At 37.0% G+C, this 18,294-nt stretch overlaps 1 protein-coding gene across 16 annotated transcripts in view; it reads left to right on the plus strand.

Annotated features, from left to right (window-relative positions):
• The window catches only part of CCDC66 (coiled-coil domain containing 66), a 68,391-nt gene that overhangs the window by 32,568 nt on the left and 17,529 nt on the right, over positions 1-18,294 (plus strand). For all 16 annotated transcript variants that reach the window (XM_058288704.1, XM_058288707.1, XM_058288706.1 and 13 more), the window contains one exon: positions 17,870-18,114. In XM_058288704.1, coding sequence (XP_058144687.1) covers positions 17,870-18,114 — 245 coding nt within the window. The remainder of the gene's footprint in view (positions 1-17,869; positions 18,115-18,294) is intronic.

The following is an 18,294-nucleotide window of genomic DNA, read 5'->3' on the forward strand; positions in this document are numbered from 1 at the left end:
TCTCCTGTCTTTTCTTTTCAGGTTGTAACACTCCCTTTAGTTTTTCTTGCAAAGCATGTCTTTTTGTTATAAACTCTCTCACTTTCTGCTTATCTGTAAATATTCTAACCTCACCTTCATTTTTAAAAGGTAATCTTGGTGGGTATAAAATCCTTGGCTGGCAGTTTTTCTCCTTCAGTATCTTAAATATATCATACCACTGCCTTCTTGCCTCCATGGTTTCTGATGAGAAATCAGCATTTAATCTTATTGGGTATCCCTTATATGTGATGCATTGCTTTTCTCTTGTTGCTCTCAGAATTCTCTCTTTGTCTCTGGCATTTGGCATTCTGATTAGGATGTGTCTCAGAGTTGTCTCTTTGGATTTATTCAAATGAGAGTACGTTGTGCTTCTTGGACATGGATATGTATGTCCTTCAATAGGGTTGGGAAATTTTCCACCATTATTTCTTCAAATATTCTTTCTGCCCCTTTTCCCTTCTCTTCTCCTTCTGGGACACCCGTGACACGTATATTTGCATGTCTTGTGCTGTCATTTAGTTCCCTGAGACTCTGTTCAATTTTATTGTTCACTTTCAGAGGCCGTGTCTTCAAGCTCACCGATCGTTTCTTCTGCTTCCTCAAATATGCTGGTTTATGCCTCCAGCATATTTTTAATTTCATTTATTGCACCTTTCATTCCATAAGGCCTGCTATTTTTCTATGTATGCTTTCAAATTCTTCTTTGTGCTCATCCAATGTCTTCTTTCTTTTTTTTTTTAAGATTTATTTATTTATTTATTTCTCTCCCCTTCCACCGCACCCTGGTTGTCTATTCTCTGTGTTTATTTGCTGCATCTTCTTTGTCCGCTTCTGTTGTTGTCAGCGGAATGGAAATCTGTGTTTCTTTTTGTTGTGTCATCTTGTGTGTCAGTTCTCCATGTGTGTGGCACCATTTCTGGGCAGGCTGCTCTTTCTTTCGCGCTGAGCGGCTCTCCTTATGGGGCACACTCCTTGCACATGGAGCTCCCCTACGCGGGGGACACCCCTGCGTGGCAGGGCACTCCTTGCGCGCATCAGCACTGCTTATAGGCCAGCTCCACACGGGTCAAGGAGGCTCAGGGTTTGAACCACAGGCCTCCTGTGTGGTAGGTGGATGCCCTATCCATTGGGCCAGTCCACTTCCTGTACTGCTTTTCGTTTCTTTTTATTTATTAAACTCTTAAAATAAAAAACACCCAACTCTTTCAAATGATGAATTATGTAAAAGTTATCAGTATATTTAACAAAAAAATATATTAGGACAGATGAATCCATAATTTAAATGTAACCTAATGTAATAAAAGAAGTAAGGGAAGGTATTAGTAATAAGAACAAGAAATTAAAGGAATATGAAACAGAAATATTAAATATGAAATATACAATAAAGTAAAAATCTAATAGATTAGAAATAGCAGAAATGATAATAGCCAGGGAATGAATATGTAATTAGAAGACCAGATTTAGAACACCTCTTGAAAGGAAAAAGGAGAGGACTAATAAATAGGAAAATAAAAATTTTAAGGCATTATAAGAATTAAAAAAGAAATACAGTAGATCTTGTTTTATGTGAAGTCAGCACATGCAAATTTAGGTATATGTGATTGGCTAGTGAAAAAAAAAAAAGTAAAATATAAATTGAATGGAGAATTATGAGACACACAGGATTCACTTCTCTCCCAAAAAAGTAGCTAGAGGACAGGCAGACATCGCCTGGAAAAAAATGTCCTAGGGTTTAAGACAACATGGGAAGGGTGGACACCACTCAGAAGAGAGAGAGACAAGGGAAAAGAATCCTGCGGGGGAAACTCTGAATAAAAGGTGCAGCTGCCAATGCTCATTATCTCCACTCCCCTCCCTGCCTCACCGCTGGCGTTAACAGCTTTGAGGGAACTGTGTGGGTCTACCTCCCCAGGAACGGGGAAAGAGGGATGCAGCCTAAGGCTGATTCTGCTTTTGGCCAACAGATTTGGTCTGCTGTGTCCCATGAACCCTTCCTGGCCAGATAGGCTGCACCACTGTTTGCCCAGGGAGGCAGGACAGGATGAAAAAAATTCAACCCTCAAACACCCTCCCTACTGACCGGGACTGGTTGTTGAGGACACAGAAGGGACTGGAATTATTTCCTTCCTGGGAAAATGGGAGGGGCCTGCCAGGAAAAGCCAGAAAACAACATCTGAGAAAGTTTGATTTGCTAGGCTTTGAATAGCCCTGAAACAGGATCCTCTGTCACATTGTTCCTGTCAGGGTTACAGCAAACACATTCTAACTAGGCTTTGAACTGAAAGGTCTGCTGAAGAGCGCTATCTGTTGGCATACCAAAGAAGTGCATGCAAGGAAATGAAAAGTAAATAAATATGAGAGGCTTTTTCCGGCCTATACAGCCTCCCTCCCTAAGATCCTTGGAAGCAGGTCTGCAACCCATAACTGGGCCCATGGCCCAGATTTTCACAACTAGAGACATGGGTTAAACCAAGAATCAAAGAACTGCATTAATATACAGCCTCCCACCAGTAAATCTCTATGTAAGAGGGAGAATATGAGCATCAGAGTAAACTCACCATCATAATCAGATGCCTTACACATCAGCATAAAATTAAAAGCCATAGTAAGAAAATTGAACAAATCATCCAAACAAAGAAATAGATCAAGCACCGATGAGACACAGTATTTGAAACAAATAAGAACTTGCTTCATACAAATCTCCTAAATAAAATTAATGAGTCAAAAGGCAATATGACTACAGAGATAAAGGACAAGAAGACAACACTGGGTTGACACAAGGAAAATTTTGGAAACCTGAATAGAAAAATAACAGCTTACCAAAATGAAAGATGCAATAGGAGCGAGAAAAACATGCATTCAAGGCATATAACAGCAGCCTCAAAATGATAGAAGAAACAATACATGATGCAGAAGATAGAACAGCTGAAATTGAAGAAAGAGAAGAACAAGAAAGAATGGAAAACAATGGGCAGGGACTCAGGAAGTTAAATAACAGGAAGTATAGCAGCATATGTGCCATGGGAGTTGCAGAATAAGAGAAGGGAACAGGGGCAGAAAGAGTATTTGAGGAAATAATGTTTGAAAATTTCCCAACTCTCATGAAAAAAATGAACTTACATGCCCAAAAAGTTCAGCATACCCCAATCAGAATAAATCCGTATGGCCTTACTCCAAGACACATACTACTCAGAATGTCAGACACCAAAGATAAAGACAAAATATCAAGAGCAGCAAGGGAGAAGCAAACCATCATCTACAAGGTACACCCAGTAAGACTTAGTGCAGATTTCTCATCAGAAACCATGGAGGTAAGATGACAAGTAGTATGATATAATTAGGATACTTAAAGAAAAATTGCCAACCAGGAATGCGTTACCCAGCAAAATTGTCCTTCAGAAATGAAGGTGAGTTTCAAATATTCACAAACAAGTAGAAACTAAGATAGTTTGAAGAAAAAAAATCCACCTTTGCAGGAAGCGTTACAGCCCAAAAGAAAAAGAGAGGCTTGGAGTAGAGTATAGAAGGCAAGAATAGCAGAAAGAATAATCAGAAGAATAAAAAGACAAAAATCAGATATGACATGAAAATCAAAGAATCAAATGCTGGAAGTAAATAATGCATTTGCATTAATACCACTTAATGTGAATGGATTAAACTCTCTAATCAAAATATATAGAATAGGAAAACCAGCAAGATTGCAGTGGAGTAAGGAGCTCCTAGAGTCAGCTCCTGCTACAGGGCTGTTAGTAAATACCCAGAGCTCTCTGGAGCCAGCTGAAGCATTTGTCTGGGGGCTCCAGGAGTCCAGAAGAGCATCCTGCCACATCCTTGAAGGAATGGAAGGAAGATACTGCCCATCTACAGAGAAGATTTGTAAGTAGAGCTCTCCACACCACAGAGGCTGGTGCCTATCCTCTGCTGGAGTCACAAGCTACCTCCGGTGCTGTTCCGTGGCTAGAATTGAAAGCTCCACTTCCCAACAACGGGGGAGGAAGAGGCGGTTGGGCACCAACTTTAGCAACTGATGAGCAAATTCAGTAGACTAAAGTATATTCTTAAAAACAGCTAAAGTTTGAGCCTGTCCAAGTCAGAAAGAGGCTGATATCTGCCATCTTAACACCGCTCCTGGCACAAGGGGAAGGAGGGCGGGCTGAAAATCACCGTTCTGGTGGGGACCAGCTTCTTTCCATCTAGATCAGATTGCAGCTGTAGCCTAGGCCCCAGTGCCACCTCCAGCAGGGAGGAAGCTATGGGGACTTGCACCAGGCTTTCTGGGAAATTATTGGCCAAGCCGCTCTAGGAGCTATTCTGTGGCTGGAATTGGAAGTTCCGTTTCCCAAAAACAGGGGAGAAGGAGACGGTTGGCTACTTATTTCAGCTACTGATTATTAGACCCAGCTGGCTAAGGTATATCCTAGGAATAGCTGGGGTATGACTCTGTCCAGGTTGGAAAGAGGCTGGTGGCCGCCAATTTGACTCTGCCCCCAATGTGAGGGGAAGCCGGGCTGACTGAAAATCACAGTGATGGTAGGAACCAATTTCTTTCACCCAGATCGGCATGCAGCCCTAGACTAGGCTTCTGCCCCACCTCTGGCAGGGAGGAGTCTGGAGGACCGTGCATCAGTCTGTCCAGGTAACTGCAGGTACCTTGGGCTGGCACAGACTGAATAATTAGAAGTCTACCAGGGTAACTGTGCTCATCTTGGACCCTCACTGCATAGATTGCTGCCCACACCTGCAGCTCCATCTGTGCCCCAGGGAGGGGAGAAGGGCGCATGAAGCTTTATAAATCTCTCTGGGCAACTACAGTGTAGGTCTGCATGACTTGGATTATTCCATACAGCTGTGGCTCTATCCCTGCTCCTGGCAAAGGAGAAAGTTGGGAGAAGCTTCATTGGGACAGTGAGGGCAGCTTGAGCCTCCACAGCTTATAGCACCAATTATATCCTTGGCTCCTACTGCACCATCAACAAGTGAAAGGGCAGGAAGCCCTAAACTAAAGAGAAAAACTACACCCAGAGTAAATACTCTAGTAATCCAGATGCCAAGACACCAACAAAAAATTACAATCCACACCAAGAAACAGGAAGCTGTGGCCGAGTTAAAGGCACAAGATAAGCTTCCAGATGACATAAAGGAGTTGATTCAACTAATCATAGTTATTCAAACAAACCTCCTTAATAAATTCCGTTGAAATAGCTAAAGAGATTAAGGATATTAAGAAAACACTGGATGAGCACAAAGAAGAATTTGAAAGCATACTTAGAAAAATAGTAGATCTTATGGGAAAAAATGGTGCAATAAAATTTAAAGAAACATTGGAATCATATAAAGCAAATGTGAGGAGGCAGAAGAAAGGATTGGTGAGCTTGAAGAAGTGGCCTCTGGAAGTGAACATACAAAAGAACAAATGAGAAAAGAATGGAAAAAATTGAACAAGATCTCAGAGAACTAAATGACAGCGAATGGTGTGCAAACATGTGTCATGGGTGTCCCAGAAGGAGGAGAGAGGGGAAAAGGGGTAGAAGGAAGGAATACTTGAAGAAATAATGGTACACAATTTCCCAACCCTATTGAAGGACACAGATATCCATGTCCAAGAAGCACAATATACTCGTATTGAAAAAAATCTGAGTAGACTCAACTCTGAGACACATACTAATCGGAATGTAAAATGCCAAATACAAAGAATTCTGAGAACAAGAGAAAAGCAATGCTTAACATATAAGGGATACCCAATAAGATTATGGGCTGATTTCTCGCCAGAAACCATGGAGGCAAGAAGACAGTGGTCTGATATATTTAAGATACTACAAGAGAAGAACTTCAAGCCAAGAATCTTATATCCAACAGGACTGTCTTTAAAAAATGAGGGCGAGATTAGAATATTCACAGATAAACAGAAACTAAGAGAATTTCTAAGCAATAGACCAGATTTTCAGGAAATACTAAAGGGTGTGCTAGAGCCTGAAAAGAAAAGACAGGAGAGAGGCCTGGAAGAGAGTCTAGAAATGAAGATTATATCAATAAAAGTAACTAAAAGTGTTGAAAAAAAGTGGTGAAAATAAAATATGACAGATAAAACTCAAATAGGAATAAACTTAGTCAATGATGTAAAGCACTTGTATTCAGATAACTGCCACTCAGTGTTAAATCAAAAAAGGCCTAAATAACTGGAAGGATATTCCATGCTCATGGATTGGAAGACTAAATATCATTAAGATGTCACTTGTACTCAAATTGATATATATATTCAATGCAATCCCAAAAAAATTTCCACCAGCATTTAAAAAAAAAAGGAAAACACAATTATCAAGTATATTTTGAAGGGTAAAGGGTCCTAAATAGCCAGAAACATGATAAAAAGGAAAAGTGAACCCTCATCTCCAGACTTTAAATCATATTACCTAGGTATAGTGGTAAAAACAACATGGTACTGGCATAAAGAGAGACACATAGACCAATAGAGTAAATTTAATGGTTCAGAAACAGACCCTCACATGTATGGTCAAGTGATTTTTGACTAGCCTGTCAAACCCATACAGTCTGGGCAGAACAGTCCATTCAACAAATGGTGCTGAAAGAACTGGATATCTATAACCGAACGAAGGAAAAAGGACCCCTATCTCACACCTTATCCAAAAATTAACTCAGAATAGATAAAAAACCTAAAAATAAATGCAAGAACCATAAAACTTCTAGAAGACATTGTAGGAAAATATCCAAGACCTGGTGGTAGGTGGTGGATTGTTAAAGAAGGTAAGAGAAAGACTGAGATGGACTACTGATGTTTAATGTATGTAGAGGTTTTAATTAATTTTACTGCGAAAGTGTGGAAATGTGTAGAGTGGATGGTAATAAATAGTAACTGCTAGTTTATAAATGGGGATGTGGCTGAAAATGGTAGTCTAGGTGTGTAAATGCCAATTGACAGAATGCTAGAGAATAATTTAGGAACTGAATAGCACAGAAACCAAGAGGTGGATGAGAATTGTGGTTGATGATATAGATGCAAGCGTTTCCTATGTGAGCTAGAGCAAATGTAACATCACTACTACAGGGTGTTGGGAATGTGGAGAAGCATTGGAAAAAGTACAACTGGAATGGCCTATGGACTGTGCTTAGCAGTAATAATATAAATATTCTTGCATCTATGCCAAAGATGTACTGTGTTGATAATGAGGCAGTATGGAAAATGTGAGCCAAGTGTACATTATGGACATGATAACATTCAGATGATGTTATCGTACCTCATAACAAATGTTCCACCACAGTGTAGTGTATTGATAGAAGGTGTTGTTTGGGAATTCTGCACATGTGCATGATTATTTCATAAGTTTATACCTTCTATCATAAAAAATATATTTAAAAAATAATAATAGGGTGGGTTGAGGGAAAAACACACCAAATGTAAGATAAGGAATATAATTAGTAATAAGATTTTGACAGTATTCTTTCATAATTTGTAAGAAATGTCTCACAACAATGCAAGGTGTTGGTGGAGAGTTGATGTATGAGACCCCTGTATGATGTTAAGCATGTTTGCTTTGTAAGTTCACAACTTTTACTGTACACTTAATTGTCTATATATGTTCATATATAAATGATATAAAGATAGTAACGGGTTGTTTGGGGGAAAAATACTTTGGTTAATAGTAATATTTTGACAATGCTCTGTAATCATTAAAGATGTTTAACAATGCAAGGTGTTGGTAGGGTGAGTTATGAGAGTTCTATATGATGTATATGTTTGTAAGGTCACAACTATTACTATACACTTATTTATGTATATTTATGTATGAGTGATATACTTCAATAAATTAATTTAAAAAAAAAAAAGGTATAGGCATAGGAAAAGGATAAGTATGGTGGCTTGAAGGTCTGTAGCTCCAGAAAAACATATTTTTAAACTTAACCTATTTCTGTGGGTGTGAACCCTATAAATAGGCCCTGTTGATGATGTTACTTAAGTTGCTCAGCTGAATCAGGATGGGTGTTAATCATATTAATGAAGGCCTTACAGGGAATGTCACAGAGACAAGAGAAACCTGGAGAGAGCAGCCAGAAGCTGAAAGTGAAAGGAACCCAGAAGGAGAAGCTAAGAGAAACTGACATGTGTACTGCTATATGGCAGAAAAGCCAAGGACCATGGATCGCTAGCAGTCAGCCCTAGAATACCACATTCTTCTGGGAGGTGACCTTGATGACACCTTGATTTTGGATTTCTCATAGCCTCAAAACTATGAGCCAATACCAGTTGTTTAAGCCAACCCATTATTTTATGACTCCCCAAAAGATATAGATTATGTTTTTTAACAAATCTATTCCTCTATGTGTGATACCATTTGATTATATTAAGTTCAGTTGAGGGCCCTGACCCTATCTGTTCTCTTCCCTGCCATGACTATCTTAGAAGTAATATTAGAGCTGTAGGAAAAAAACCAACTCACAGAGCAAAAATAAACACCTTCAGAACCTAATAATCCCAAATGTCAAATTTATTCCTGACTGTCCACTCCCCTCTTTTGTCAGATATCCTGCTAGTCCTCTTCCAGTGCCCTTCACAGCAAGGTGTCTTCTCAGTCCCTCACTCAATATTTAGTCCACAGCCTCCATAATATTGCACATTAGGGGGAAAATTTTTTTAAATCTCCTCCATGGGCATTTGGGAAGGTTTATTAACTTCAAGTTGTCCCATCTGCTAGGACTACAGTTCTGGTAAAAAATATATAGTGTGGCAAAGTAAAAGCTCTTTTATATAAACTAGTGAACTTTATATTTCTGTGTTTATGTCTGACTTGTGGCTAAAATTTTTTAATAATTAAAGTTATAAGCTCTTTTAAAAAAAAAAAGATATAGAATGGCAGAATGGATTTTTTAAAAAAAATGAGCCATCTATATGCTGCCTACAAGAGACTCACCTTAGATCCAGGGATAAAAATTGGCTGAAAGAGAAAGGTTGGAAAAAGCTCTTCCATGCAAACAGTAACCAAAAAAAAAAAAACAAACAAAAAAACGGGTAGTATACTAATGTCAGACAAACAGACTTTAAGTGCAGAAAAGTTATGAGTGATGCAGAAGGCCACTATATATTAGTAAATGGGACAGTCCACCAAGGAGAAATAAGTTATAAATATCTATGTGCTTAACTAGGGTAACCAACAATACAAGTGGCAAACTGGCAAAACTGAAGGGAGAAATAGACATTTCATCAATAAAAGTTGGAGACTACAACACACCACTCACATCATTATAGAACAACTAGACAGAAGATCCACAAGGAAACAGACCTAAACAATATGATAAGCTCGGACTTAACAGACATACAGAACATTGCATCCCAAATCAATGTGTTATGCATTCTTTTCAAGTGCTCATGGATCTTTAGATAGACCACATGTTGGGTCACAAAGTAGGCCTCAGTAAATACAAAAAGACTGAAATTATACAACGTATCTTCTCAGACCATAATGGAATGAAACTAGAAATCATTAGTAGATGGGAAAGCGGAAAATTCACACACATGGAGGCTAAGCAATATGCTCCTAAACAATTAATGGGCCAAAGAAGAAATTGTAACAGAAATTGGTAAATTTCTCAAGACAATTGAAAACAAGAACACAGTTTATCAAAACTTATGGGATACAGCAAAGGCAGTGCTGAGAGGGAAATTTATAGTCCTAAATGCTTAAAAAAAGAAGAAAGAGCTGAAATCAAAGACCTAACTGAACAGCTGTAGAAACTAAAAAAAGAACAATTCTAAATTAAGCAGAAAGAAATAATGCAGACTAGAGCAGAAATAAATGAAATAAAAAGATGACCTAAAGCTGGTTCTTTGACAAGATAAAAAAAATTGACAAACCCTTCGCTAGACTAACAAAAAAAGGGAGACAATGCAAATAAATAAAAAATGACAGGGATGAAGTTACCACTGACCCCTCGGAAATAAAAAGGATTGTGAGAGGACATTATGACAATAAATTAGACAACCTAGATGAAATGGAAAAATTCCTTGAAATGCATTAACAACCCTCATTGACTCTACAAGAAATATAGGAACTCGGCAAACCAATCACATTTAAAGAGCTTGAAACAGTCATCAAAAGTCTTACAATGAAAAAAAATCCAGGACCAGATGGCTTCAAAGGTGAATTCTACCAGTCATTTAGAGATGATCCAATACCAGTCTTGCTCAAGCTCTTCCAAAAAATTGAACAGGAAGGAATGCTACCAAACTCATTTTAAGAAGCCAACATAACCCTAATACCAAAACCAGATAAAGATACTACGAAAAAAGGAAATTACTGGCCAGTTTCTCTAATGAATATTGATGCAAAACTCAACAAAATACTTGCAGATTGGATCCAAAAGCACATTAAAAGAATAATATACACCATGACCAAGTGAGTTTTATCCCAAGTATGCAAGGGTGATTCAACACAAGAAAATCGGCGTAATTAACCACATTAATAAACTGAAGAAGAAAAATCATGTGATCGTCTCGATGAATGCAGAAAAGATATTTGACAAAATAGACGAGAAAAAAATAAAAGGCATGCAAATAGGAAAGAGGAAGTAAATCTCTCACAATTTGCAGATGACATGATCATACATTTAGAAAATTCTGAAATGTCTACAGCAGAGCTACTTGAGCTAATAAACGAGTTCAGCAAAGTGGCAGGATATGAGAACAACATGCAAACATTAGTTTTTCTGTACACTAGTATTGAACAATCTGAGGAGGAAATCAGGAGAAAAACATCCTATTACAATATCAACATAAAGATGTAAATACTCAGAAATCAATTTAACCAAAGTCCTACAGACTGACCTATATTCAGAAAACGACAAAGCACTGCTAAAACAAAACTGAAACAAATGGAAATAAATTCTCTGTTCATGGATTGGAAGACTAAATATCATGAAGATGTCAGTCCTGGTAGCGGACTTGGCCCAATGGCTAGGGTGTCCGTCTACCACATGGGAGTTCTGCAGTTCAAACCCTGGGCCTCCTTGACCCGTGTGGAGCTGGCCCATGTGCAGGGCTGATGCGCACAAGGAGTCCAGTGCCACGCAGGGGTGTCCCCCGCGTAGGGGAGCCCCACACGCAAGGAGTGCACCCCGTAAGGAGAGCCGCCCAGTGTGAAAGAAAGTGCAAACTGCCCGGGAATGGTGCCGTACACACGGAGAGCTGACACAACAAGATGACACATCAAAAAGAAACACAGATTCCCGTGCTGCTGACAACAGAAGCAGACAAAGAAGACGCAGCAAATAGACACAGAGAACAGACAACCGGGGTGGGGTGGGGGGGGAAGGGGAGAGAAATAAATAATAAATCTTTAAAAAAAAAAAAAGATGTCAGTCCTACCCAAACTGATTATAGATTCAATGCATTACCAATCAAAATTCCAACAGCCTACTTTACACAAATAGAAAAGGCAATTACCAAATTTATCTGGAAGGGAAAGGGCACCTGAATAGCTAAAAACATCCTAAAAAAGAAGAGCGATTCAGGTGGACTCTCACTGCCTGACCTTAAGACATATTACAAAGCTACGGTGGTCAGAACAGCATGGTATTAGAATTAAGATAGACATATTGATCAATGAATCTAATTGAGAATCCAGAAATAGACACTTACATCTATGGCCAGTTGGTGTTTTTGTGTTTTTTTGTTTGTTTTTTAAGATTTATTTCTCCCTACCCCCTTGTTGTTTTTCACTTGCTGAGTCTCTTCATCTCCTTGTTTCTTTAGGAGGCACTGGGATCTGAACCCAGGACCTCCAGTGTGGGAGGGAGTTGTCTAACCTCTTGAGCCACCTCCACTCCCTGCTTTGTTGTGTCACTCATTCTGTTTTTCCTACCCATGTCTCTGCTGTCATCTTCTTGCGTCACCATGCCATGCCTGTCCATCGCCCCAGCTCGCTGTCTTCTTTAGGAGGCACTGGGATCCAAACCAGTGACTCCCATGTGGTTGGCAGGAGCCCAGTTGCCTGAGCCACATTTATATCCTCTTTCCTGGCCAATTTGTTTTTGACAAGCCTACTGAGTCCATATTACTGGGACAAAACAGTCTTTTCAATAGATGGTACTAGGGGAACTGGAGATCCATAACCAAAAAATGAAAGAACCCTTATCTCACTACCTATATAGTAATCAACTTAAAATGGATCAAAGACTTAAATATAAAAGCCAAAACCATAAAACTTCTGGAAGAAAATTCAGGGAAACACCTTTTAAGATGTTATGGTAGGTGGTGGTTTCCTGGACCTTACACCCAGAGTACAAGCAACAAAAGAAAAAAATACATAAGTGGGACCTCTTCAAAATTAAATCATTTGTACCTCAAAGAACTTTGTCGAAATAGCTACAAGGTAGTCAACTCAATGGGAAAAAGTATTTGGAAATCACATGTCCAATAAGGGTTTAATATTCATGATGTATTAAGAGACACTATAACTCAACAAAAAGACAAATGACCTGATTAAAAACTGGGCAAAAGATTTGAAGAGACATTTGTCTAAAGAAGAACTATAAATGATGAAAAAACATTAAAAAATTGTTAAAAATCACTAATGATTAGGGAAATGTATATCAAACCTGCAATGAAAAAATCATTTCACACCTATTAGAATGGCTCCTATTAAAAGGATGGAAAACTACTTGTGTCGGAGAAGGTGGTGGAGAGAATGGAACGCTTATTCATTGTTGGTGCGAATATAGAATGATATAGCCATTGTGGAAGACTATTTGGCAGTTGAACATAGATTTGCCATGTGACCTGGCAGTACCAATATAGGTATATACCCAGAAGAACTGAGAGCTGTGACATGAACAGACATCTGCATACAGAACAGACACCTGCATACAGATATTCATAGCAGTGTTATTCACAATTGCCAAAAGATGCAAACAACCCAGATGTCCATCAACCAATGAATGGAAAAACAAATTGTGGTTTATACACATGATGGAATATTACACAGTTGTAAGAAGAAATGAAGTTGTGAAGCATATGATAACATAGATAAACCTGAGGACATTATGTTGTGTGTAGCAAACCAGACACAAAAGGACAAATACTGTATGATTGTGCTATTATGAACTGAATATATGGTGTAAACTCATATAGTTAGTAACTAGAATATAGGCATAGCAGTTTGATATAGTTATGAATTCCAAAGATATTGGATTATGTTTATAAACTATACTGTACCTGGGCATGATTAAATTATGATTAGGGCTTTGATTGGGCCACATCATTAGGTGTTGAGTCCCCACCTCTTGGTGGGTAGAGACTCACAGATAAAAGGCATGGCAAAGGACAGAGTTGAGGATTTTTGATGTTGGAGTTTGATGATAAAGTCATAAGCTGGAGCCCTGGAAAGTAAGCACACAGAGGAAAGAGAAGCAAGCCCTGGGAAGAGAGGAACCCCGAGCCCAGACAGAAGTAAGACCCAGGAAGAGAGGAACCCAGGAAGCCTAAACCCTGGCAGATGTCAGCAGCCATCTTGCTTCAAAACGTGAAAATAGACTTTAGTGAGGGAAGTAACCTATGTTTTATGGCCTGGTATCTGTAAGCTCCTACCCTAAATAAATACCTTTATAAAAGGTAACAGGCTTCTGGTATTTTACATCAACACCCCTTGACTGACTAATACAGTAGGTCACCAGAAAATACAATGAGGTTAGAGAATGAAAAGTTGAGGGTTAATCTGTGCAGAATTGGTAAAAAGGTTGGTTGTAAATCTGTGGAAAGGAATAGAAAAGTAAAAGGAAATCATGGTGGTTGTAACTATCAGTGCTAATATATGGGTAGGACAGTCGTTGAAAGGGAAAGTCTAAGGTCATGTATATTGCTAGAAGGAAAGCTAAAAAAATGTAACTGTAGCATAACAAAATCTCATGAAATGAGTATTGGTAATATTGCATGTATGAGACTGTTTTTCTTTTAAACTGAACAAATGTATGTTAATGTTATAGGATGTTAATATCAGGGTAAGTACAATCAAAGCAAAACATGGACCCCAGTGTACAGTAATATATTAATAATCTCCGTTAATGGTAAAAAATACTGAGACTGTACTAAATGAAAGAAACTAGACAAAAGGCACTACATATTGTTTGCATCTATCTTTACAAAATAAATTAGACAAACAGAATAGCAGCTGTCGGCTGCTGCCAATTTTTTTTCTTTGTGGGAAGGGTCAGAGCAACCTTGGGGTAAGGCGGCTCCTGGGGTGCCCAAGAGAGAATTAAAATTTTTTTAAAATGTGTTTGTTTAATGTTGTTTACTTTTATTACTAGAATGTTTATTTGCCTTATTTTAAAATGTGTGATAGGTATGTTCATATAAGAAATACTTATTAAATAATAGGGTTCAAAATGTTCAACTTACATGAAAGGCCTTGGAACATATTTGTTGCATAAAAAGAGGTCCTACTGTATAACATTCAGATAATAGGCAGTTCAAACCAGAGAAAGAAAAGTGGAGATGAGAAAACATTTGAAAATGTTACTGAGATCAGTTTCCCAGAATTAGAAAAAAAGCGTGACGTCAGATTTAAAGGGCCCAAATAGCAAAGGGGAAGAAGGAAGGAAAACCCCACTGACATTAATTAACTGAAGTGAAATTTAATAATATCAGGCAGAGAAATGAAGTCTTTTGAGAGGAAGTTCAAGGTACAAAAGAACAAAAATTGATTGATATTAGGTATTTCAGTGGCAACACTGGATGCAAGATAAATATGGAATCATTTCAAAACCTCAAGGAAAAAAATCTTAAAATCTAGAATTCCGTATCTAGCCAACCTATCATTCAAATAAGAGGAAATGATTCTTTTTTCAATCCTCAATACAAGACTTCTGAAGATTTTTTACAAAAAAGCCCACATTGAAAACAATTTTGAAAGAAGTACTTACATAAAAGGTGAGACAAAGTAAGCAGATGCTGTAAGATTTATGAAGCAAAAGTGACCTTGTCAAAGCTCATGTTGTCTTTTTAGAAATTGCTAAGACTAAATAAAAAAGGAAAAGATATCCTTACTAAGGATGATGATTTCTCAGGGTGCAAGATCAAAGAATGTGAGAGCATACTAAAATTCTTTTTTTAGATGAAAATATAAATAAGTTTAAAGTGAGATTTGAAAATATATAGAAGTGGGGCAAACTGAAATGTAAAATTAAGGTGATAGAAATAGGTAAAAATTTATCAGTAAATATAATACATCTGTATGGAGTAAAACTACTTAAAAATAACAGATTGGAATTAACATAATTTCTAGAATAAGAGACACAGCAAGATTGGAAAAAAAGGATTTTGTAAAAAAGCTAACCAAAATAATGTTGGTATTATACTAATTTCAGATAAAATAAGACAAAAGCACTATTGGGGATGGTGAGAGTTTTAAATATTAATGTAGTACCAAGAAAGTACAGCATTTTTTAAAAACGCAGCTAATGAGATATATGAAGCACAAATGGGTAAAACTACTGAGAAATTGATAAATTCTCCATCTCAAGGGGATTGCAACACAGAAATCAGCAGGGATAAAGAACAATATAGTTAGCAGTTGATTCTATTGAACATATGTTCTGTATCCAACAATTAGAAAATATTTTTCTCAAGTGTTCATGAATATTTTAAAAAGTGATACTGTATTAGGCCATACACAATATCTTAGTGATCTCTAACTATAAGGCAAACAACTTAGAAGTTAATTCTAAAAAAAATTTTTTTTAACTAATGTATTTTTGGAAACAAAATTCAAATTCCTAAATAATTCAGAGGTTTGAAAAAATCATAATGGAAATTTACAAACTCTTGAGATTGAGATTGAAGGGAAATTGATAACCTTATATTATTAGCAAAGAAGAAATTAATGAGCTCAGTGCCCTGCTTTTTTTTTTTGTTAGGTACCAGGGGCCAGGGATTGAACCTGGGACCATGTATGGGAAGCTGGTACCCAAGCACTGAGCCACATCTTCTCCCTTGGTGCTCATCTTAAGTCATTAGGAAAAGATAACAGGATAAAACTAAGTTCAAAGAAATTGATAATGAAAACAGGACAGCAATCAGTGAAATATAAATCTCCAAATAATTTCAGCTGTACAACATTAAAATTTGAAATAAAACCTGGTTAATTTACACTTAAAGAGATTTCCAGAATTCTGAGATGATTGGATGAGTTGTTGATTCTTCTGAGGAGCTCAAAAGGCCTCTTTACGGGGTTTTTTCTTTTCTGATTTTGACCTCTCAAATAACATTTCCAAGGATAGGAGAATTGTTAAATCATTTAATTGAAGATAATGCTCCTTTTGAAGAGGTTCTTTGAGGCTTAAGTAAGTATGATGGGGTTCATCTGTTAAAAATGTATATGAGTACCTGAGATCTTAAGATTTTCTCTTTGGTGTGGATATCTCCTTTGATTAAAGCAACAGATTATGAGCTTTAACATTGTTTCTGATAAAAACAAGGGCAGAAAGTAATATTGTGAGGTACATTGCCATTGTATTATTCTGCCAAATTATTTTTTTAATTATGTCCTGCAGTTATCTCATAATGAAATACTTCTTGCTTGGCTGTTACATTTCAGGACAGTTTGATTAGAATATATTCTTTTCTTTTTGTTAGACCATACTAAATTCTCATAAATTAAAGAAAAACAAAATTTTATGCTACTGCTTTTATTTTCATTTCTTTTTGGGGGTATTCAAGACTTGCTCTGGACATAGTATTCTTTTTTTTTTCTTACTAGACCATCACAGATTGTGATAGGCTGTAGCAGCAGAAATGGAAAGGAAGACATTATGATTCAATAGGGAAAAACTCACATCCTCACTTCGTCCTAGCAGTCAAAGACACGGTTTTTGGTATTCCAAAGCCAAATATAAACGGCATTCCTTTGTTTAAATTTATCAGTAACTGTTTTCAACTTCTAAATGAGGCTATATTAAGATAGGATTTTGAAAGTCATGTTTCTTATAATTGTTTTAGAGAATTTTCTATCTGTATTTCATAAGAAAATTCTCCCTCATTACACTTTGATATCTTATTATATCTTTCCAAGAGTATATTTTGCAAATATGATTTTGAGATTCAGAATATATCTACTTCATTCTTGTATACTTGAATTTTTTATTGCAGTTATTGCTCCTCCTCAAGAAAATGCCTTACAGATTTAAAGTCTGTATAAATTACTTGGGCAAGATTTGCAAATATAAAGTGCTTAGAAAAAAAGAACTGAACCTTAGACAGTATTGGTGACTGTTATTTAGGAAGTAGCACTACTGTAGCACCCTTTCAGTGCTGTAAGATAAGAACAGCAGAGAAAATGGATTTGAAGAGTTGAATAAGCAAAGAGAAGATGAGTGGCAAAGAAAAATAGAGGAAAGAATTATTTATTCCAAGGTAACTTACGAGGTTTTAGGCTATAAAGAAAGAATGTATGTTTACATTAAAAAAAAAAAATTTCCTAAAGTCTTTAACCTTAACCTTAAAACTACCTACCTACCAAGGTACTCGTTATTTCACATTTCCTCATGTGAACCTGTTTTCATTGAATGTATTTAGTGAGATTTTGCATAGCTTCCTATAATTTATTTTTAAGATATTTTCTCATTATCTGAATGTCTCATATTCTCCAAGTTAGTTATCTAAATGCTTTTGGAATCAGAACATTACACAATTTTGTTAATTTTTATATTGCATATTCTACTGTATGGTGACTATTTATAGACATTTGATTGTCATTTAGGATTTTATATATGAACACAAATGTAATATAAATACATGAAACAACATTTGGAAAAATTCTTAACAATTTTTATTTGCATTGATTAGGGTGACGAACATGACAGATGGGCAGTGCATTTTGATTCCTTCTATCCTGGTTCTCAGTCTCAGCTGTCCTCTCGGTCAGCACACAAGCAACCAGAGTACTTCTGTGTCTCTCCTGATACTCAGGAACTAACAGACATCAGCAATGTATATATACCCACAACTGGAAGCCAGGTTGAACCTTCACAGGAGGAACATATAACAAAACCTGTTAGGGATTTAACTGTGGCAAATAGCGAAAAAACAAAGTAAGTTTTCTCATTTATTAAATAAAGTCTATATTCTTCAGTAGGACTGTTTTTATTTTTATGTAATGTCTCATTAGTTTTATTCCTTGGTATTTTTCTTTGAAAGAGCAATGATTAGTTTATTTATCCTAAGCAAAAATGATTTGGTGCCATGTTAAATCCACCTTTTGGGGGTTTTAA

Source organism: Dasypus novemcinctus, chromosome 26 (assembly GCF_030445035.2).
Source record: "Dasypus novemcinctus isolate mDasNov1 chromosome 26, mDasNov1.1.hap2, whole genome shotgun sequence".
Classification (NCBI taxonomy): domain Eukaryota; kingdom Metazoa; phylum Chordata; class Mammalia; order Cingulata; family Dasypodidae; genus Dasypus; species Dasypus novemcinctus.